Below are 23,774 nucleotides of genomic sequence, written 5' to 3' on the forward strand. Positions count from 1 at the left end.
AGGATTTTTGTCTTTAATTTCAAACTTTATGATTAAACACCCCAATTCTGTCAAATTTCTGTAAAGTGGACTGGATGTCCTTTTCTCTTATTTTGTGTTACTTATAGAAATACAACTAACACCATACGATTCAAGCACTAGATAAATTATCATTCTGGTACATGGGTTAAAATGTCTCTAGCAGGAGACTGTCTGTCTGTCCATTTGACCAGGAAGTTGTCATTAATACATAAATATTATGATTACAATTCTTATTGCTCCATTAATAAACATGGACAGAGCATGGAGGAAGGGAAATTCTGAGGTAGACAGTATTTAACCTTAAAAGGTGCAGTAAGCGATTTATAAGAAACGCTGTTGAAAGTGGATCGGACCGAGCACCGCAACACACTTGTAGCCAATCAGCAGTAGGGGGCTTGTCCACTCATGATGGGGGCGGAGAGAGAGAGAGAATAAGCAAGAGGGGGATATAAAGAAAGACTGTAGAAAGAGAGATGGCTGAGAGACATTACAAAAAACAAAAGGTCAGAGGAATATCGCTGGAAAAAGAAGGGTTATGATCAGGCAAGAACAAGGAACCACATTAATATTAGAAAAGCTTTCCAGCGCTGGAGAGACCTAAGCGGGAAGGCCTGAAAATGGATGCAGAGGTTGTGCAAGTAACACTAGTTTTGAGTGTGTGCTGCTGGAGACTAACAATGAACTCCTACTTGTATATACTCGTGTACTGTATGTCCTTTTTTTGCACTTCCTTGTCATTCATTCGTCAATCAAACATTCAGATGTTTGAAAGCCTGCTTTCAAATGCTCCCGTGTGTATCTGTGCAAGTGCCAAAGAGCATCAAAGATGTCTATTTACAGTACAACATGATTTTGAAGCGCTGATCATTGTAGCCAATCACAGACGTATCTGTTGAGAGCGTGAACACAATGGCCAATCAGAGATGTTTAAGAATCTGCTCAATAGGGGGAAATGCTGGTATTGTCACATTTTTAAAATTTCAGTACCAACTTGGTACTTTTGACAACACTACCTTGCACTGCGTGTTTGTGCATTTTGGAGGCGGAGCAATGAAGGGAGGCATGTGTTTGTTTAGGTTGATTTCAAATATCAACAGAGTTTCTCATAAATTGCTTACTGCACCTTTAATCAGGACATCTGTTTTCTTTTCATGATGACTGCAGTAGTTGAATGGGCTGTCTTACATACAGAGACACGAACAAACAGACACATTTCATACACTCTTTTGCACACGCTAACACACACACACACACACACACACACACAGATAACGGACTTGCCTTTTAATATGCATTTGTTATTTTGTTACAAACAAAATTAGTTGATAAAGCACCCCTGCATATACTTAGTCACCCATTTAGATAAAACACTTTTAAAATGCGCTCCACTCTGTACAAAGACATGGCACGCAATGTTACATGTTATCACACACCTTTCATTCTGTTTTTGTACAATTGCATAGAAGTTTAAAAACCTTTTTTTTTATTAATAAACAATTCTAGACTCTCCGTAAGAAACTACTGAAACTACTAAAGATCAAATCTACAATGTGGAACCGCGATCCTTCAGAAAAATAGATTTTTATTGATATTCCCATTGTAAACATATCCTGTCCAGTTGTTGACACTACAAAAGCATGCAATGAGGAGAAGACATCTTCAGTCTAAATCCTGCTCCTCGGTTATTACATTAACCAACGACTCCATGGCGTGTCCAATGTTATCAACCATGTGGAAAAGACTTCCCACATTAGGACCTGTGGGAAATGGAAAAACCAGATCTGATGTCAGAGTCTGAACAAGCAATGCAACAATACACTATATGTAAAACTGCTAAATGTAGAGGAACAGACTGAAGACAAATTTCTGAGAGTTTGGGTGTTTATTTGCACAATCTTATATCGTTGCATAATAAGCTGACACGAAATGTAAATGCCTTACATGGCATTCCTTCATTGGCATTCTGTTAGGCGGATTTGATATCAAGACCAGAGAAAAGCCAGATAGTGTCAAAATATGTAAATGTGGGATTCTTGTGTTGTCAAGTATATGAGGAATAATAATAAGATATGTATTTGAGCTGTGTGATTAATCGTTAAAGATTGCGATCTTGATTCAAAAACCCACGCGATCTTATTCCTGAATGACAACAATCCCTCTGTGTCTATTAAACCTTTGATAAAATCATACCGGAACATTCAGATCTGCGTTTGCGCTGCTGCTGGCCCAGAGAAGGCAGTTGTCATGTATAGGTATGGATATATAATATATATAAGTTTATAAAATGATAAAAGTGTATAGTTCAGATATAAAAACTGATGTCTACGGATAGAGCAAATCAATTTTTAAAAGAAACTTGGCACTTTAAACAAAGAGTCTATCAATCGTGCAGCTCTAATATATAATAAAAAATGTATCTTGAGAAGCAGGAATATATGATACAGAGACAAAAATTTATGGATCATGTGACACTGAAGACTGGAGTAATGGCAAATGGAAAATTCAGCTTTGCCTTCACAGGAATAAATTACATTTTTAAAACATTCAAATAGAAAATAGATATTTTAGATTCTTGTAATATTTCACAAATAAATGCATCCTTGGTGAACAAACTTCAAATCATAGTGTAAAGTGGATAGGACCAGAAAAGAGTAAAAAGAGTAAAGGGTTAGTAACAATACTAACCTCTCATGGGTTTAGCCGTCCACCTCCTTAGACAGAGGAAAAGAGGAAATAAGAAAAATCAGTAAAGGTGGAGTAGAGATAGGCAGTTAGACTGAATCTAAACAGAATGTGTACTGCAGCAAGCACTATTTACCAGAACAAGCTGTTTAAGCCTCCATAAAATATTTTCTGATTTTTTTTTAAATTATTATTATTATTATTATTATGCATTTGCAATTCTCTGCTTGCTCACAACACATATCCTGTTAAAAGTCACTGTTAAAAAGAGAAACACTTAAGTAAAGAAGATAAGAATGTACATCAATATTACCCAAGAATTTCTCTGTTGTTTTAGGTTTTAATTATTTATAGACTCATTCTGTCTATTAAAACGCCTCCCAACATCAATTCGCAATGGAAAAAGTAGAAGAATAAGAAACAAAGGGGCATTTAGTGGCTTAATCATGCAAAGAGTAGAAAAGCAGTGGGTTGGAAAAATTAACAGGCGGTGGTTCAAAATTCATCTGCAGTACTTTACAATAAGATTTTGTTTATTAACATTAAGAAATGTATTAACAATGAACAATTTAGTTAATTGTTCATGTTAGTTGCAATAATTTTAACAGACAACTTTTGATCTTAAAAATGTAGTAATTAGTAAATGCTGAGATACATATTAAGATTAATAAATACTTTAGAAGTATTGTTCATTGTTAGTTCATGTTAACTAATGTTAACAAATGAAACCTTATTATAAATTGTTACCAGATCATCTTTTTCTCTATATTGCTCAAATAATCTAAAGTATTAAACATCTGGAACTGACTGTCAATCTGTAATTATTGCCACCTTAAACTAGTCAATACATGTAATTAATAGTGATAGTTTAAAGTACCCATATTATGCTTCTTCAAATATTACCTTTTATGCAGAGTAATACAGCTGTTTGTGAATATAAAAGGCCTGCAACGCTTCAAAGATCAAAGTATACAATAAATGTAGTAATTGCCTCCCAAAAGAAAGAACCAAAATGTCTGAAACACTGTAGTTGTAGCTGAGGCCAGGAAGAGTTTGGTTTGTGTTGTCGACATGTCGAGAAGATGCATTTTCTGCACAAAATCTTTGTGAAAGCAAATCTACTTCGCATGCACTTCCAAAGGATGAGGATGTGAAGAGTCAGTAAAACCAATGCCATGTTCGTATCACTGTGTATCAAGTGCTGAGGAAGCCTCCAGAGCTGAAATTCAGATAATGTCCGTTTCATTTCAGACAAGTGCTGTAAGCGGTAGACTCATCATAGCAGACTGGGTCATCTGACCAATCAGAGCAGAGCAGGCTAACAGAAAGCAGGGGTTTAGAGAGATTGGATCCTTGATCGAAACGTTTCAGACACTGAGAAAAGAGGCGATGCTGCAATCTATATTATGAGAAAATTAAAGTGTTTTTTGAACTTGGATGCATGTAAACCTGTTGTAGGAGATTTCCAAAATCAAGTTAGAAGTAGAGATTGACCGATATATCGATTTACCGATATTTTCCCCTATATTTAAGCCTTTTACCACAATCGGATATTGGTTTTGTAATATCGGATTTTCCAATAAACGCCGCCATCTTGTGGGAGTTTTGAGAATTGCGTGCAGGATCGCCATTTCATCTGAGGGGAGACGAGACAACGGCGTGCACAGGTAAAGTATACTTACCTGCTTTGCTGTAATTAGTAAGCTTTAACATAACAGCCATTAATGCACAAATTAGATGTGTTACATAAATGCCTGAAATGTAGCTAAATTATGCAGCTTTTCTCTAAATAGAGTCTATAAATAGAGTCTTGTCTATAAATAGAGACAAACTCACGGAGTCACGTAAGATAATCCGTCAAGTCCTGTCACAATAAAGATGTAACTTTGCATGAATTAAATAATACAGCCATGAACGAGCACATGTTGGAAATAAAAGCGCTGAATTTAATTCTCTCTCTGTTGTCTATGCTCATCATTAGTCTTGTGAAGTCGTCTGCATTTTGCTGTTTACTCAGCAGGTTGATCAGGAAATGCTCCAGCATGGCCACTGCATGTAACTTTTAACAAGATTCACTTGTTTAAAACACCGTAATTATATAAACATTAATTATATAACCATTAATTTGCTAATAAACATCCAAGTAAACAACTCTATGGAAGTTAATTATTTATTATCTCTGCGTGCGATTGCAGTTTGAGTATAGTTCTGTGTAAATGCATAGATAAACAGTGCTTTGTCAGCAGGTATTTCATAATCTAGAACGTATATTTCTGATATAACATACCAGTTGAGAAATGCAATAAAATACGATGTTGTTTGTTATATCCCAATATTCCAGAGAATATTATTCAGTTATTTAACATTATCCAGTGAATTATTCTTCACTCTTTAGCTATTAAACAGCTTATAAATCTACTAAAACTAGTTTAAAATGAAGTATTACATTTCTGCAAAGTTGATATGACTCCTGTCTTTATTTGCTCCATTTGAAAACATTAGACATTCTACATTTATTTTGCTTATTGTTAACATTAGTGTTGCTTTTGATGCTTTTCATAAATACAATTATTTTTGTAATATGAAGATTAAAATTAACATGAAAGACTACTAATTTTCAACACTTTTTTTTTTTTTTTAAAGATGACTGAAAGATTACATTGTTAGAATTACTTTTATGTGCTTTATTTATTTTACCTGTTTTTTTTTGTTTGTTTTTTAACCTCATTGAAGATTTTATTTTTTCAACAAAAACAGTTTAGTAACAGTGCATTTTTTTATTTTTTGCACTTTCAGACCCCTCTATTTATTGGTGTATAAATAAGATTTTTTTTGTTTCCTATGCAAGGAGGGAGTGATTGTTATAAATAAAATGGTTTGTTCAGTTCAGTGTTGTAATCGTGTCGAAAACAGAAGTATAACAGTAAATAAATATCGGTTCTGCATATCGGTTATCGGGCACATAAACATACAAATTATCGGTATCGGTTCTAAAAAAAAATCAATATCGGTCGATCGCTAGTTAGAAGTCTTTTAAATAGCATAACACGGGCACTTTAAAACTTTTTGACCTTCTTGTACTAGACAGTGAAGATGGATTCTCACCTTGGCTGTGAGGGAAGGAATTGTTGAGCTGCTCGATGACGTCCTCTAATCCAGTGCTTGCATCCTGGGAGGGACTGGACAGCTCATCATCACCTGAAACACACAGCAGCGACCCAATTACAACTGAGAACTGACCTTAAAAACCCTGGAAGTTGTCCTGCCGCCCATGACATCATGTTCAAACAGAGACAGTGTTTGCTTCCTGTATTATTGACTTAGAGGATAATATTGAAGGTGATGTTGAGGATTCTCATTTAGAGTACAACAGGGTCCAATAGTCTGAGAACACAAAAATGTTTCCACCAGAAATATTAAAAGTTTTTTTTTGCAAGTTGAAACATGTGTTCATGTGTAGTGGATTTGTGGAAAATTAACATGAATTTGATCAATGATCATGTTATCTAGCATGATTTAAGAAGCAATTTTTACTTCAAACCTCAGACTATCTGTACAAAGGGGGTTCAAATGGTCGACATATTCGATTAGTGACCTACATATCATTCTACATCTCCAACTCCACATTGTTTTTTTTTTTTTTCAAAATTCCACAATTTTGTTTTTCTATTTTCAGGCTTAAATGAAAACCCCAGGTTTGAAATGTAGTCTCACAGTTCTGAAGCCACTGTATGTGAAATGAGAAGAAATGAGAGCATTCAAGCAGCAAGTTTAGCTCAATAAAAGTCTGTTTTACATTCAAACAGAACTCTGGCTAAAGTCAAATATCAAAAAGGCAAAGAAGCAAAAACTTTAAAATTACAAATTTATTCACTAATAAAACATCTTGTTTTTGTGATCTTGACAAAATAACGTATCTTGGGGTTCTCTCTTTTTGCTGAGAAAACAACAAATATAAAAGTAAAGATCTCTAATTAGTTAGACAATCAAATATATTTCAAAATTTCCATAATAAATGTATAATCATTAATTTAATTTTGGGTAATAAATTAATAAAAACAGCAAAAACAAAATTCTTTGAGACTTTGAAAATTCTTTTAAAAAAATCAACTAAAAAATGTTTGATAAAAGTGTTATGTTAGGCTTATGTAATAAATTATTAGGCCAAAACACTCCAAAAATAGTCAGATATTATAAAACATCACTTTTTACCAAAATGTGAGACCATACAGTCCACTTCTCAGAACGACAGAACATTTTTAAATGATGTGTATCAGAATCATGGTTGTCACAGTAGGAATGAACCTAGAAATAAATTGATGCCCTGGTTCCTGTTAAACAAACAATAACTGTATGCAATAATAAACAGTCATGCAGGTAAAAAGATTAACTAGGAATTATAATTATCTATTGCTAATTTCCATATGCATACAATAAATTATCACAAGGATCACCAATAGAATAAGAAGAAAAACAAAAAACCTAAATTAGCAATAAATATTTGCGCCCAACGTGGGGCTCGAACCCACGACCCTGAGATTAAGAATCTCATGCTCTACCGACTGAGTTAGTTGCATAGTTAAATTAGAGCATGGTTTTTTAATTATAAATCGATAACAATACTTAAAAATAAAATAAAACAATAGAAATAGAAATATATATATAATGTTTATGTTTTTTGCAGTTAGTTTAAATGGTCCTTTGGTGTGATGAATGCATTTTAAATGATCAGAGCATAAAAGACCATTAAAACAACATATAATAATTAAAATAGGAAAATGCGGTGTGAAATAGTTGCATATGAAGTATATCACACTACAGAACACTGATGACACTTGAAATTTCAAGTCAACTACCCAAACATTGTATAATATCAATATAAAAACATCTAAATATTAATTTAGAAAATGTGCAATTTTACACAGGGTTGTGTAAACATCAGAAAAATCCCTACCTGTAATAACTCCACTAAATTGTGTTAGATATTCAATAAATAAATTAAATTTAAATTGAAAAATATGACTAATGGCATGTGAATTATAAATTCCAGTTCCAGATATGTATAAAAATTCATAACTGAAAGTGAGTCATCTGGATGAATTAAAAAATATTTCTGAGCCATTAATGTGTTCAGCTTTTATGAAAAGAAAAAAAAAAAGTTGGATATACACTACAGGAAGGCATTATAGATGATCTGAATCATAAACATCAAACTGCACTTATAAAATGATTGGTGTTTGTTCTTCAAATACTGAAGGACATCCCATTTTTTGGAACTTGTTGGACTGCGCATTTTCCTCAAAAAACAACAAATAAGATGCTGGCTAGCAGTTAAGGGCAAAAAAACACTTCTTTTGTATCCACACACAAACAAAAGCTCCCTGTGTTCCTTTTTGTTTGGCACAGATAAGAACATTGCCTCTTTTTATCAGTTCTGAAAATCTTTTGCTGAAACCAGCCTGGGCTTCAAGCCAAGTCTTACAAAGTACACAAGTACAGTTACTGAACATAATTTGACTAGTTAACTGACATGCATTGTAATTAGGAAATGAATGAATTCATTTTAAAAGTGGTCACACAGAGGGGATTGTATTAATGACTAGTTTTTATTTGTACTAGTGTTGTCACGATACTGGAATTTCCAACTTTGATACCTTAAAAAATATTGATATTCAATACCATGGGAAAAAGTGGCATGTATACCGCCATATAGAAAACTTGTTATTATCTCATAATTTTTTAATTTGGGTAATTTTGTTGCAATAGCTTAAACACAGAACAGGGAAGCCTTATTTGAACCACTGAACTAAATTTACAAAAAAAGACAAGTAAACAGTCAGTAATTAAATAAGAACAAATAAACAAATTGCAAACAATAGCACAAATAAATACAATAGAATAAAGAGACAAATGAAATAAACATGGCTTTAAGTTTTCAGGTGGGTCTAACAGTAGTGAGGTAAGAAATACTACAGAAATGAATCAAATGTAAAATAACACTAGATAGTCTTCATTGTAAAAATAAAATTCAGATTAATGCTTACAATTAAAGTTACAAAAGTTATTCAGTCAAGAGCAGCGAGTGATTTTTTTCTGTCTTTTGTTCTTTTATTAATATGACAGAAAGCAGCAGGTTTATTAGGCTGCTGTCACTTTAAGAGTTTATGCACGGATCCAATATACTGATACACAACATGTTTACTCTCAACTATTTAGGTTTCAAAACTGACTGTATTTACCTGAATACTCTGCAAGACGGGCATTTTGTATGTATTTGACCTTTTAAGCGCAATAAGCCAAGAAAAATAAGTCAATTTGGTAGTCGCAAGCTGTTTGAGAGGCGGCTTTATTAGAGCGCCACTTATATAGATCAGTGGTGCACGCTTTTTGTGTTAGCGCAAAACCTGTGGGAATGAGTAAAATTATGCGCAATACAAGCACTATTCAACTGGAGCGAATGAGACGAGTGAGTAAGAGGAGGCGGGTGTGTGTCAATTCACCCACGGGGAGAAGAGAGCAAGAATGCCCAGCTGGTATCGGTGTATCGATACTGAAGAAAAGGAGTATTGGAACCGTTTCAGATATTTCAGTATCGACACATATCGAAATATTGATATTTTTGACAACAATAACTTGTACACAGTATAGTTCAAGAAACACCAAAACAGAAGACAATGTGTTTACTATTAATTTTTAGTATCCTACTAAGGATGGAACGTTTCTTTTAACAAGTCAATATGTAAGACTGACATAACACTGATTACTTATTATTTGCCCTGCTTAAAATTTTAAAACACGTTAAATCTGTTTTTAGGAATAATGCTGAAGGGTTAGGTTTAAACTGGTTAAACTGAAGTTGTTAGGGACATTTACCCATGGTCTCTGTGGTTTGGCTTGCGGCCACACGCAGTGAGGCCAGGCTGGTGTCAGATCTCGGAGAGGCAGTGGAGGGTGAGGACAGGGCAGTGCCATTCACCTTGGACTCAGTCTGTGGCTAGGACATAGGTAGAAAGGAACCATATAGATTAGGCAGGGGACTGGATGCAGACATCAGCACTGGGTTGTACTTCTGTATTTCCAGATTTAGTTCAAAACATTCTTTTATATTTTCAATCTAAAACTTTCCCCAAGGACTTTCTCAAATCATTCATTATTGCAATATAAAACAAGACCATTGGCTCTCAGAATTGCTGTGTTTTTGCATCATTCAGGTTTTAGAAACAAGACAGTCGAGCCGAAACATCACAAGGATACACACAAAATAGTGGATGATGCCATTATTAAAATATAAAAATAAAATAAACCAGACAGTTAACAGTGTTCAAAAACCTTCAGAGATGCTAAAACCTTAAGTTAAAAAAAAAAAAAAAAAAAAGTTCTTCCTTTGTCCTATACATCAATATTCAAAAAGTTAAACAAGGTCTTCTCTATGATATAATCTTATCACTGAACCCCATGAATTCTAGTGGTGTCCTGCAGCTATTCAAGCTCCATGTTGCCATTTTAAATAAATGTTTACAGTTTTGTTCCAAACTTCCTGCATGTCATTTTTTGTTGCATCTGTCATAGACACCCATTAATAATAATATTATAATACTGATTTGGTGCTCAAGACAGATTTCTTATTATTACTAACAGTATTTTTGTGGAAAAAGTGAATAATTTTTTTTCAGGATTCTTTGATAAGTTCAAAAGAACAGCATTTGGGGGGGGGGGGGGGGTGGAAGATGATGATGCAAGTCTATACCAGTGTTTCTCAAGAGTGTGCAGTCAAAGAAAAACAAACTTAATTCTCTGTTTTTCTGATGTGAGACTTTTATTTTGAAAGATGTGCGTGAAAACTGTTGACACTTCTGTCAGATGCAGGAAAGAGTGCCTGAGAAAAACACATTGTCCTGATTATTTTCGTAACTTGTTACTGAATGACTGATATTTAACAGCTTCACCGTATACTGTTTATTCATCAGTATTAGTCATATTCTTACAATTTATGTGTATGTTAAGTACAGTGGGATTGTACTTGTGTGTGAACCATTTTTTTTTTTAAATAAATTTGCTTGGTTTTTAAAAACAAATTTATTTTACAAAGTTATAATAAATCATACACACAAAATATATATATTATATATATATATATATATATATATATATAATTGATTTATATCTATAGTATTATTATATTATATTATTAATGTATATATAATATCAGGAATTAGCTCAAATTCCTAATAAAATTGGGTTGTGGCTAGGAAAATGTGGGTCCCATGGGCAAACCAGTTGAGAACCACTGGTCAATATCATTTTAAATCAATTTATTATCAATTTAAATCAAAATAAAAGTATTAATTTCTTAAAATATTACCAACCCCAAACTTTTAACAGTATAGTATATTCAGCATATTGAGCAAAGACGTTGACCACTGCACACGCTCATCTTGGCTTATATATTATTTACAAGTGTATTTTAAAATGAATACTAAAATCGCAATTAAATCTTCCAGCACCTAGAAATAATTTGCTTAAATGATGAAATGGTTTGTCACTGCACAACTATATAAAAGTTATACTTACACTCATTAAAGCACATGTATAATGTGGTTTGTTTAAACCATCTACCATTAACAATTCATAACACAAGACCAGACATCCCTCATGCATAAAGAATGATGGTTCTGGTGATTTCACTGGTCTTCCTGAGATTTTTGCCAAGCGAAACACATGAACATACGTTAAACATCAGAAAATGTTTATTAGCAAACAACAGAGATAAAAATGTAAGTAACTGATGCTATTAAAACAAAAACATACACTGGTAGGCAAAGGCTTGTTTGTGAGTGTAATGAAAAAACTTTTTTGGATAAAACTGAAGATGGTTATGAACAAAAAAAAACATCAGAGAAGTGAAGCCAATTTTCTGTTGGCTTTGAAAAAAGGGAGATATATTTATCCACATGTTCATTTAGTCTGGTTCTTCTCGCTTCGGCCAAGCGGCCACTGGAAGAAGCATGCGGTGCTGGAGTCTAGTGAGATTTTAGTTCAAAGGGTCCACAGAGAACACATGAAGCCATTTCTTCTAAGAAAAAATCTGATATACATTCCATTTGGCAGAGACCCCCAGCCAACTAATGTTTTTTCAGAAGTACGCATCGAGACATTACGCTTGATTCCTCAAGACATGATGCAGACAGAATATCTGATTTCCCCTCTATTCAAGCAGAAGTAGACTTCCGAAGAAGTTGACATCAAACAAACTCCACAAACAAATTACAGAGAGAAATTGGCTGCTTGAGGAAAATTGACAGGTCCCTCAAAATGTTCTTTTGGCCACCAAAAAGACCTGGCATTCGTCCTCAGCTTTAGTAAGAACAAAGTTTTGTGGAACCTGAAAATAACAGGATCAATAATGCCTGTTGTGCAATATCGTATTGATCAATAAAGTACGGTAGGTAAAAATTAAACCATGTATCTTGAAACGATCGGTTACAAGTTATAGGGTATGTGCTATGCTGTCAATTAAGACCAAAAAATAAAATAAAATGCACATTAATGCACTATAGGCCTTTACACAAGACCAAATGCTATGATTTTTAATGGGGCGTGGGTGAGTGGGGACCTATTTAAACCATGTCTGGTCAGAAAACCAAATAAACTGATTGAACAATTGAACAAAACCAAACCCTTGAATGATTAGAGTACAACATTTTGGTGTGAAGGAGCCCATAAATTTGCATTCATTTTAAAATCTTGTTGTACATGTATTTTATGCTAAAATGATTCAGTGAATATGACTGTATTCTTAACATTCTTATCATTTATGCTGTTATAATACAGAACAGAGAATGCCATCATGTGTCCTGCAAGGACAATTAACAGATTTCTGCATTCAAACAAAACAACATTAATAAACAATTTTCCATATTATAGTAAAAGTCTTTGGTTGAGAAATCTTTAAAAAAACGATTCCATTTACTGCAATTTCAAAACTCAAAGAAAGAAAAAAGGGTACATTTATAAATTTGAACTACATTTAAAATCTTTGATGATACATTTTAATGTTAAAACAAAGCCTTCAATCCACACGTTTGCAGAGAATATTAATACATCTTTAAACAGATGGAACAATTCAGAAAGATTTTGTTAAAATATATAAACATTCTCTTTATTCATCCTGACAGCATCTAAATTTATCATAAATATTTCTTGTAACAAATTCAAACTGACCAACCAATAAAACTAATCCATATATTAAACTTCTAAAAACAGCACACTAAAAAAACCTAGTGAGCTTCCAACCAAGTCTTTTAAGACAGCTCATTTTAGCCAAATTCTAAGAAAATCTTACATGTGTCCTTCACGGATCATAGACAAGATAATGCCAGAATGCACTGCAATGACTCAAGGGAAACGTCAACTATAAATATACTTAATATATATTAGGGCAGCACGATAAATTGTATTTTAATTGTGATAACGACATCTGCTTCTCTCTATTAATTAAAATTAACCGTTGCGATATTGACCTGCTGGTTATTTGTCCTCAAAATGTTTTGACAATTTTGACATTTCTGCTTTTTTGCATTGGTAATGAGCCTCCACTATATTTCCTGCTTGGGGTTGCCAGATGTCCCCCAAGCGTAGCTTTTCTCTTAAAAGGATATGTTTTCTGTCTAATGTTTTACTTAATCTTCCCAACCTGGCAACCATGCAAGCTCTCTCTGGGCTGCAAAACAGTGTTGATGATCTGAGAACACCGACAAACATGCATGTTGAAGTTTAGCGATGTCCATTGAGAAATTCTGCTCGAATTAAAGTTTCATACAGCCAGTGCGTGTTTCTTCACGAGGCTGCGTCTGCAATTTGCTGCTACTAAATCTGCAAGTGAACCTTCTCTGTGACTAACTGTAATAAATTCAAACATGAATCTCGACCATATTGTTTGCAATCATGGTTGGTGAATAAATGCACTTATGTAACCTCTGTGCTACAACAGAAAGTAAAAATTTTGAATTATTGGAATTCAGATTAAGAGCCACCTTTTTTTTTTCTTTTTTTTTTTTATATAGATTTTTCCGTTTGATTTCCACCTATACACACACACTTATCTTTCTCTAGAATATCTGTATATTAATAGTGATTATAATTTTTGAGCAAAATAATCGTGATTATCAGTTTAGTCATGCAGCCCTAATATACATTAATATACTGAAAAAATATTGTTAAAACTGACTTTCCCCACAAAGTTAATCATTTTATATTTAACTACAAATATGACAAACATTAAAAGCCAAATATTGACGTTAAAAATATATCAATGCTCTGAGCATTTAATTTCTTCTGTCGACAATCAAAAGGAAGCACATGAACAGTGTTACAATCCACGACCATGATTTGAAAGTAGTGTTGTCAAAAGTATTGACTTTGGTACTGAAATTTTAAAATGTGACGATACCAGTATTTCCCTCTAGCATTTTGAGCGCTGTTGAGCGAATTCTTAAACACCTCTGATTGGTCACTGCGTTCACGCACTCAACAGATATGTCAGTGATTGGCTACAACACTCCTGTGTGTAAGTGCTCAGTGAAGAGTGTCAAAGATGTCTATTTACAACATGTTTTTGAAGCGTTGATCATTGTACCCAAACACAGACATATCTGTTGAACGTATGAACACAATGGTCAATCAGAGGTGTTCAAGAATCCACTTAACAGCGCTCAAAATGCTAGGGAGAAAATGCTGGTAATGTCACATTTTTAATTTTAAATTTCAGTACCGACTTGGTACAGAAGTCAGTATTTTTGACAACACTATTTGAAAGATGCCTTATAAATGACCAGTGTGCAATCTAAAAACATTTACTCTCAATCCAAATTTAGACTTAAGACAGGAGCTGACACAACTGGTTGTTTTTTTTCTTTACCAACACTTCCAAAGTTTATTCACTGCCACTGAGTATGAGCGTCAATAAAATCTTAAGGATATGCACCACCCACCTGCTCAAGTAACTGTCTAAGGCGTTTGAGCTGTGATTCCAGCTGTTTGTTGTGATCCTCCAGGATTTGCATTCTTGCTTCCAAACGTCCCTTGTGCTGCCGCAGTAGTTTGGCCTCTGCGATCAGTTCTGCATCGCGAGGACTCTGGGGCGAGACCGGCAGCATCTGTGGGGGTGAGGGCAACGGCGACAGCCCCTTGTGGTCGTGTGCCTTCTTCAGACGATCGTACTCTGCCTGCAGCTTCCTGCATAACAATGACAACAACTTCAGAAAGAAGCCCGGAAAATAGCGACTTAAAGGTGCACTATGTAACTTTTTTTTAATTTATTTTTATTTTTTTTTACATACAGTCAATACATCATTAATCCTTCTTCCAAAACGTGTTTTTGCTCCTATTCACTATGGTAAATGTATTATAAGTGTTTACATTTTAGACTTGTCAGGATGGTTTTCAGGGGGAAATTGCGTACATGCGTTACTCGCCCATGTGTGTGTCTCGTCATATCCGTAAATAGAGAAAAATTGTTCCGGCTACTTAGATGCATGTATGGTGTGGGAGTGACATCTCAAACCTCTAGGAGAATAACCCCTTTTTAAAAAAAAAAACAAAAAAAAAAACACCAAACCGAGGAGAGTCAGCTGGCAAAAAGAGAATGTGACAGAACTCGTAATAAAACCGGAATCAATCAACATTGGCTTGGCTTTTCGGAGATGGCGAGAACTGAGGGATTTGAAATGTTGAAGATGGCATTTTTATTACTCAATAGGTGACTAAGGTATTTTATTGTGCAGATAAATTGAGGGCCAAAAAGTTACATATTGCACCTTTAAGAAACAGGGTGATTCTGACTAAATAAATAAGCATGTGCTGTTAGCATGGACAGCACATGGACTGCTTTATGGCCCAGTTGCCACACCAGCCAGCAAAACATAATTTAAAAGTTTGGGCTGATTACAAATTAAAGACAAAAAAAAAAATAAAAAAAAAAATAATAATAATAATACTTTTATACAGCAAGTACGCATTAAATACTTTTCCTATTCTTTTTATTAATCAAAGAACTCTGAAAAGATTATATTGCTATTTCCACAAAAATTTGCTTACAGGAATAAATTTACTCTATGAAATAGATTTACTCACAGTTTATTCACAGTTTTAAATTACATTTTAAAATACACTAAAATAGAAAAGCATTTTAAACAGGTAAAAGTTTTTAAACTATTTTTGATTAAATAAATCCTTGGTGAGCATAAGAAACCTTACTGACCCTTAAACTTCTGAACGGTAGAGTATAAAATATCAAAAATATTTTTGAAATAGTTTTTTTTTTTTTTCTTTCAAAAATAAAACTTTTTAAATAAAGTTTTCTGCTTGCTCATCTAAATTCACAATTTTAATATAGCTCACCGTGTGTAATATTAGACTCAAATGTGTAGCCCACATACTTGACTCAGCAGTGTGGGAAGAGTCGTGTGTGCTAGGTAGGACTTGGATGGTAAACTTGGTTAGCAAGATCTAAGAACCACTGTTCAGTAGTCAACATTTAAAGTGGATCAAAACCTTTCATCAAAGTTGTCCTAAAACCTTCTTCTTAGGACAACTTTAATGATCTTTTTTGATCCACTTCAAATGTTGACTACTGTATAATCAAATATTGAAATTGATTAATATTACAAAATACAGTTGAGTTGATATAGAAAGATATGGGAAGTGTCTTCTCTTGTAAAAGTTGATCAGCCTGTTTATTTTGCTAACCTAACTATTCACGATTTTATGGTTTTATTATTTGCATTAAGCATTGCATTTCGCTGAAAACATTTTCAATTGGCAACCTACCATTTGAGAATCACTGATCTGAAGCATGGCACTTTTAATAAAATGTGTGATTTAAAAAATTGCTGTAAATGCAGTTTGTAATGACAAACATATGCTGATGGAATACAGTCCAGTTTACGCCCATTGCATTTCATTTTAAAACCAATCATTTGAATTGTAAAGAACGCGGTCATGCAATCAAACCTGTTTTCCTGCTCCAGATCGTTGAGCACTCTCTCAAGCTCTCCCTTCTCTTCAGTCTCCATTGAGATGAGGATCTGAGCAGGGCTCTGCGGCTGGCTGAGTGGAGAGCCTTGATTCAGACTCTGGCAGTAGTGCTGGATCAGCAGATGCTCATCATCCCTACAATAACAACAACAACAGTTCACTACATTACATCCATTCCTCAAGATTTCAATTAACATTTGCTGCCTTAAACTCCTAATAACTAAAAAATACAGCAGCTCAATCGGCTTGTGAGAAGTAAGCTGGTCTAAAAACAATCCTATTGTTTAAAAACCACAAATCTGCAGTATAAGAGCATTTGCATGTAATTGTTTTATTGTGATTTAATATTATGGGTTTATTACTGATCTCCACCACTTTGTATATGAGTGGAAAGAGCTGATATTCCCCCGAAAAACGAAAACTAATTTGGAATGACGAGGATGAGTAAATAATCTTCCTTTTTGGAGGAACTCTTCCTATAATGCACTTATTATTATTATTATTATGTTAATGCACTTCATACACACATTTTAAGTTGAAAAGGGGAGGTTTTTATGCAACCACAAGCATTTAAATGTATGCAGGTGTTCAGACATTTGTAAGTGGATCAGTTTTAGGTTCTTTCACACACTATTACATTCATTTACTGTATAATACTATGTACAGCAGAGTGTAAAGGAGTTGCAAGCTCACATGCTTTCATTGGGCGATACATTGTCATTCATATATGAGCCATTTCGGTTCTCCATTTCAGCTAGCCTGTGAAAACACAACATCATTCTGTATTCATTCATAAACAGCTCATGCAGTTGCATTCATTCATTCATGTCAGTAAGTCACCACTGTTCCAGCTTACATGCTTCACATTAACACAAATGCATTTTGTTTGTTACTAAACTCTGCAAGCAACATTCTGATATTATTGGTGAAATATTCCAGGTTAAAATACCCACGGAAATGTATCAACCACGTTATAAATGGTACAAAATTTCTACTGGTTGACAGATTTGTAACGTTGCGAAAACACCATCACATTACCCGGCTCTAATGCAATGCAAGTCTGGTCTCTTAAATATACAGTTACATAGTAACACCAAAATTACCATGCTCAAAAAAGACTCACCTGCTAGCGTAATGCTCAATTCGTGAGTGTGTGTCGTCATGGGAGAGTTGTGGGGAAGATGACGGCCTTAAAGTGACAGAAGAGCCAAAGGTCAGGAAGCACAGATAAACAGAACTAAATGAATCATCATTATCATTATTATTATTATTATTATTATTATTATACACTCTCCAAAAAAAAAAAAAAAAAAAAACATTCTAAAATGGGGTTTTCACAGTGATGCCATAGAAGAACCATTTCGGGTTCCCCAAAGAACCTCTAAGTGAACAGTTCTTAAAAGAACTTCTTGTAAGAGTCTTTATTTTTAAGAGTGATAAGATGGAGGAACAACATTTTATAAACTGAGCATTACTACACGTATTCAACAGGGTCACTATAGAGACACTTTTCTGATAAAATCAAATGTAAGGATATTAAACAATTATATTAAATAGCAATCATGTGGAATTTTATTTCCACTATAATTTTAGGATGACATACTGTCTCTTGAGATGTGCATAGTTTATTGCAGCTTTTGATTCAGCTCAGTTTGGTCAAAGAAAAAAACATTTTCCCAATATTTTGAGCTGCATTCCTGGTTAAAGCAGATACATACTAGTGTTCAAAAGTTTGGGGTTGGTAGGATTTTTTAAATGTTTTTGAAAGAAGTCTCCTATGCTCAACAAGACTGCATTTATTTGTTTAAAAATACAGTAAAAAAATATTATAAAATGCTTAAATTTAAAATAACTTAAAAAAAAAAAACATTAAAATGTAATTAATTCTACATCAAAGCAATTTTTTTCAGGATTCATTGAAACAAATATAAATATTTAGTAACAAATGTAATAAATAGGGCTAGGATAATCGCGATTCGTGGATTGATTCTGAGATTTTCTAAATGCATCGCGATTCTCTTTCAAATCGATTCCGAGCTTAGTTTTTAACAGCAGATGCCGCTCTAGGCTAGTTTTTAACCGCACACTCAAATGCTCACGAAGAAGAGCGCTGAAGAGTGCTTGTGCATTCGGCTGAGTCTGAGAATATACTTGAATATACTTGTAAACAGCCCACTGCAAACACCCTTGTAATTCGCTTCAACCTTTTCAAACTTTATGAATGATTATTTTATAGAAGGTTCAAGTGGTGCAGATAAGGAACTGGAAGCAAGCAGAGTACGGCTGTTTCTAAAGCACACAGTGCCATCTGCTGTTAAAACTAAGCTCAGAATCGATTCAAGAGAGAATCGCGATGCATTCGGAAAATCTCAGAATCATTTCTCGATTCGCAACGCACTGATTTATTGTCCCGGCCCCAGTAATAAATGTCTTTACTCGCACTTTTGATCAATTTAATGCGCCCTTGCTGAATTAAAAGTATTAATTTCTTTAAAAAAAAAAAAAAAAAAAAGGGGAGGGGTTGGGGTGGGAAAGAAAAATCTTACTGACCCCGAATTTTTAAACATTAGTGTATGTAACAGTGTAGATCACCCCCAGTAGCTTAACATTAATAATATTAATGTTTAAAAGAGCACCTTATACCCTAAACCACTGTATCATGTTAATCTTGCAGATGAATGGTGGAAGCCATGGGATGAACACACGTTCCAAAATATCTCACAATTTTGACGATGAAAGATGAGTGTTTAATGGAGACTTGTGTATAATTTCACACAGATCAGTAGAAGATTTAAACAATGTACTTTAAGTGATAAATTATCTGATATAACATCTACACCAGTCCGAGTGATTCATTTACATTTGCTGACCAATATGACACTGGTCCTGGACATTGCGCTGACGCCCATCTACGTGAATCATCCAATAGGATCATCATTTACTGATGTCACTGTAGAAACTACATTTATTTAAAAAGAGCACCAGACTTTCAAATTTTAATTTCAATAAAGTGTACATTTCAATTTCAAATACACTCAATTTCAGATTAGCACTATATGTCACATTTTAACTGATGTAAAAATCCTAAATTTTCTTTTTTCACTTGTATTCTGTGGATAAATCACCAAATGGCACTGTTTGCATCATGTGATCCAGTAAGCAGGTGCTCAAAGAGATTTGTGTGGATGTTTTTTTGTGTGTGAGGGTGTTTGTGTGCAGATGTACTCACGGATGGTCAACAGGCCAGAAGTTGATCAGTGTAACAGGACTGCAAGACAAAAAAGATGAGATGATGGACAGGACAAGTAGATGCACTGAAAGCATGACGGTGACATGGTTAAGAAGCACCAAACACACAAACCCACTGATATGACAACAGTTAAATCCTAAAAGCATTTTCAGTGCCCAATAACATACACATCACAATCAACTCTCTTCCAAAAAATGTGCTTGAGAAATAGTTTGATTCAATGTTGGTTGTGTGTTGGGGTTGAAATGAAAAAGAAAAAAAAAAGGTTAATGTTGTAAGAATAATGTGTGTATGCATTTAGCACTGCTTTACAATTAGTCTGACAGACTGCACACATTTGCAGCTGCTCCTCTACAGGGGGAAAAATAACTCCACAGCATAAACACTCCTACTGTGAACACGAGTAATGATCAATCACACGGTAAAGCAGAAAAAATACAAGCAAAACTCTTGCAGCTGCAATTTAAGGTTACCAAGAGTTCAGAGTCAGCTTTATTTGTCTTGTTTAGTGGCATGCCAGTATTATACCGTTTGACCATTTAGTACCTGTTTATATATATGCAAACTGCCTACAAATAAGAGAAGGTATAGGTAGGCTTTGAGAAAGTTAAAATGTTTTATTTAGGAATGTGTCAGATGGAACGCAGCTTTTTCTCCATGTCAGTGTTCGGAATTTAAAGTAACATATTCTGTTTAAACGTTCCGCTATGGCGGTGCATTCGTAGTTTTTATAATTACAGAGGTTCTTTAAAATGGCATGAGACAACCCTTTTCAACCAAGCAGACTGTCTAAGATGTACTTTAAAACAAATTCAACAAAAAATGTATGATGTTTACTGTCGAACTTCAAACTGTCCAATGTCTATTACTATGTGTAATCCATAGGTCTTGGTTTCCAGGACTAGGTTTGTTTGTCCAATAAAAGCACTTGCTGCAAATATATCATTAAGAAATGTGTCAGTGCTGTTATTGTTAAAACAAATTAAACCAAAATATCAATATTAGAAGAAAAAAATTTAACTTGAGCAAAAATGAGAAATGCTGCCTTGGAATAAACTGAAATAAAATAAGCTGAAGTTGAAATACTAAAATTACTAAAATAGCTAAATATAAAAAATAGCTATATATATATATATATATATATATATATATATATATATATATATATATATATATATATATATATATATATATATATATAAACTAATAAATGTTTTAGCACATAATTACTACAACTTTGAAATGAACTGCAAATATAAAAACAAAAGCTAATTCAAAATATGAATAAATGCTATAATAGTATATAAATAATACTAAAATAACATTGATCAGTGTGTGGCCAGTGTGTGGCTGACACTACATTATCGCACCTACACACATTAAAGTGCCCCTATTATGCATTTTCAAATATTACCTTTTATACAGTGTGTAATACAGCTGTTTGTGAATGTAAAAGGTCTGCAAAGTTTTAAAGATCAAAGCACATGACAAATAAAGTTATTGTCTCCTAAAAGAAAGAATAGATTCTGAACTGCCGAGTCGTCAACGATTCCAGTCTCACTTCCTGTTACATACCTACATAACAATGTAACAAATTTCCATAATGCCAGCCTACTGTCTTTATTGGCTGCCTGCAAGCAATGTCTGCTTTAACCCTCAAACACTGTAGTTGTATCTGAGGCCTGGAAGAGTTTGGTTCGACATGTCAAGACGACACTGTTTTCAGCGCTAAGAATCCACTTTACATGCATTTCAAAAGGATGAGGACTCGCACTGGAATTGATACAGAAAAACCGACACCATCGTTACTGTTCATATCACAGTGTATACAAGCGCTGAGGAAGCCTCCAGAGCTGAAATTCAGATATGGTAATGGATGTTTCATGTTCTGTAAGCACTAGGCCAATCACAACCGACAAGGCTATCTAACCAATTAGAGCAGAGCAGGCTCTCTGAAAGGAGGGGTTTAGAGAGATTGGATTCTTAATCAAACTGTTTCAGACACTGAGAGAAAAGAGGTGATGCTGCAATGTACATTATGAGAAAGTTAGTGCAAAACAAAATTAGGAAACTTTAAAATAGCATAATAGGGGTACTTTAATTTTGCTTTCTTGATAGTATCTAGAGTCAGTGTGATTCGCACAATGCTGTTTATAATAACTGCCCTACCAGCTGACACGTGTCTACTTAATCAGTAGCTGATGGTAATACACACAATGAAGCGAAAAAAAAAAAAAAAAAAAAAAAAAAAAATCACGGTTCTCACGTCTCCATGTTGTCTCCTTCAAGGATGGTTTGGACAGGGAGGTAACCCATGCGAGGATGCTTGGCAAAATAGCGCTTTGTCCTAAACTTGTTTTTCAACACCTTGGCAAAGTCTCTCACGTCCTCTCCGGACGTCGTCTGAAGTAAAAAGACAGACACAAAAAGTCATAACTTCCACTTTAATCTTGAAATATGTTGACTCTGCTACCTATTTACACCAGATACTAAATTCTAAACACAATTCAATTAATGCTGTAATCTACAATGTATATGCCAAGCACACAGTGATGCAACCTACCGGTGTGCAATATTCAACCATAGGGTACTGCATTTTGTGACCTTTGGCCACTCTGCCAGAAAAGAAGCAGCTTTGGCAGATATCATAGTTAAAGTGCTTTAAACTTCGGTACCTGTTGAGATCATACACAAACAATAAGATCAGTGTTAACGTCACTGGCAAAACATTCAAAACATCATGGATCTGTAGAGACATGCATGCAAGATCATTTCCCAGAAAGGTGTAGTTGCATCTTGATCCTCCAGGTGGAGATGTTCCTTGTTCTCACCTACTCTTAATAGTTAGCATATCACAGTCTGATTTTATACATACCACTTAAAAGGAAGGCTCAACCAAAAGAACATTCTGTCAGCATTTACTCACCTAGTACACACATTACAACCATTTTCAACTGTGATACTAATACGAAATGTTTCTTGAGCAGCAAATCAGCATATTAGAATGTTTTCTGAAGGATCATGTGACACTGACTGGAGTGATGATGCTGAAAATCCAGCTTTGCCATCACAGGAATAAATTACATTTTAAAACATATTCAAATAGAACACAGTAATTTTAAATTGTAATAATGTTTTACAATATTATGGTTTTTACTGTAATTTAGTTTTTACTGAACTTAAAAAAAAAAAAAAAAAAAAAAATCTAAATGAGCCCAAAAAATTGAATAGAAGCGCAAGACATATGGCTAGGGATGTGCGAGACTATTTCAATAGTCGATTAAACGATACTGCGACGTTTAAATTACTGTCATGTTAAAGTTACATTTTAAAATTGATATATTATTTTGAAAAGTGTATTTACCTGAAGCAGAAAACAAAATCATTTAATTTTTACCTCAGATTTTGCATGCGTTGGTTTTACTCTGTGGTGCTCGCGGTGTGTTGAGAGAAATGTCCACTCAGAAGATGAGCAAAGGTGAGGGAGTATTTTGAAAGACTCCACAAAACCTTTCAGTTTTCTTCTCTGTCATGTCAAACTAGAATATAACAATTAAGCTTGCTTATAGGCTTGTTATACTACCGGTTATGAGGGATAATACGATATTAAATTTTATTTAAGGAGAATTATGAATGAAACTTTAACACTGTCAATTGCTATATCAACATCCTAACAAAGAGAATACGCTTAAAAAACAAGTCAAGCTTTTCTTGCGATTTTGCCGCCCGTCATGCGTACAGATACTTTAGAAGCGCGTTCAAACCCAGACACGCATGTGGTTGCTGT

General features: G+C 34.2%; 1 protein-coding gene across 12 annotated transcripts in view; it reads right to left on the reverse strand.

Moving 5' to 3' along the window:
• Positions 1 to 1,583: 1,583 nt before the first annotated feature.
• dmd (dystrophin) overlaps positions 1,584 to 23,774 on the reverse strand; it is a 126,166-nt gene continuing 103,975 nt past the window's right edge. For 3 of the 12 annotated variants that reach the window (XM_051894260.1, XM_051894331.1, XM_051894339.1), the window contains 10 exons: positions 22,551 to 22,662; positions 22,254 to 22,390; positions 19,967 to 20,005; positions 17,861 to 17,926; positions 17,431 to 17,496; positions 16,714 to 16,872; positions 14,694 to 14,937; positions 9,577 to 9,697; positions 5,809 to 5,901; positions 1,584 to 1,778 (listed from right to left, as the gene is read on the reverse strand). In XM_051894260.1, the coding sequence (XP_051750220.1) occupies positions 1,681 to 1,778; positions 5,809 to 5,901; positions 9,577 to 9,697; positions 14,694 to 14,937; positions 16,714 to 16,872; positions 17,431 to 17,496; positions 17,861 to 17,926; positions 19,967 to 20,005; positions 22,254 to 22,390; positions 22,551 to 22,662 (1,135 nt within the window). In that variant the 3' untranslated portion in view covers positions 1,584 to 1,680. The other 9 variants (XM_051894282.1, XM_051894291.1, XR_007930290.1 and 6 more) reach the window with 9 other exon arrangements.

Source organism: Ctenopharyngodon idella, chromosome 1 (genome assembly GCF_019924925.1).
Source record: "Ctenopharyngodon idella isolate HZGC_01 chromosome 1, HZGC01, whole genome shotgun sequence".
Lineage (NCBI taxonomy): Eukaryota > Metazoa > Chordata > Actinopteri > Cypriniformes > Xenocyprididae > Ctenopharyngodon > Ctenopharyngodon idella.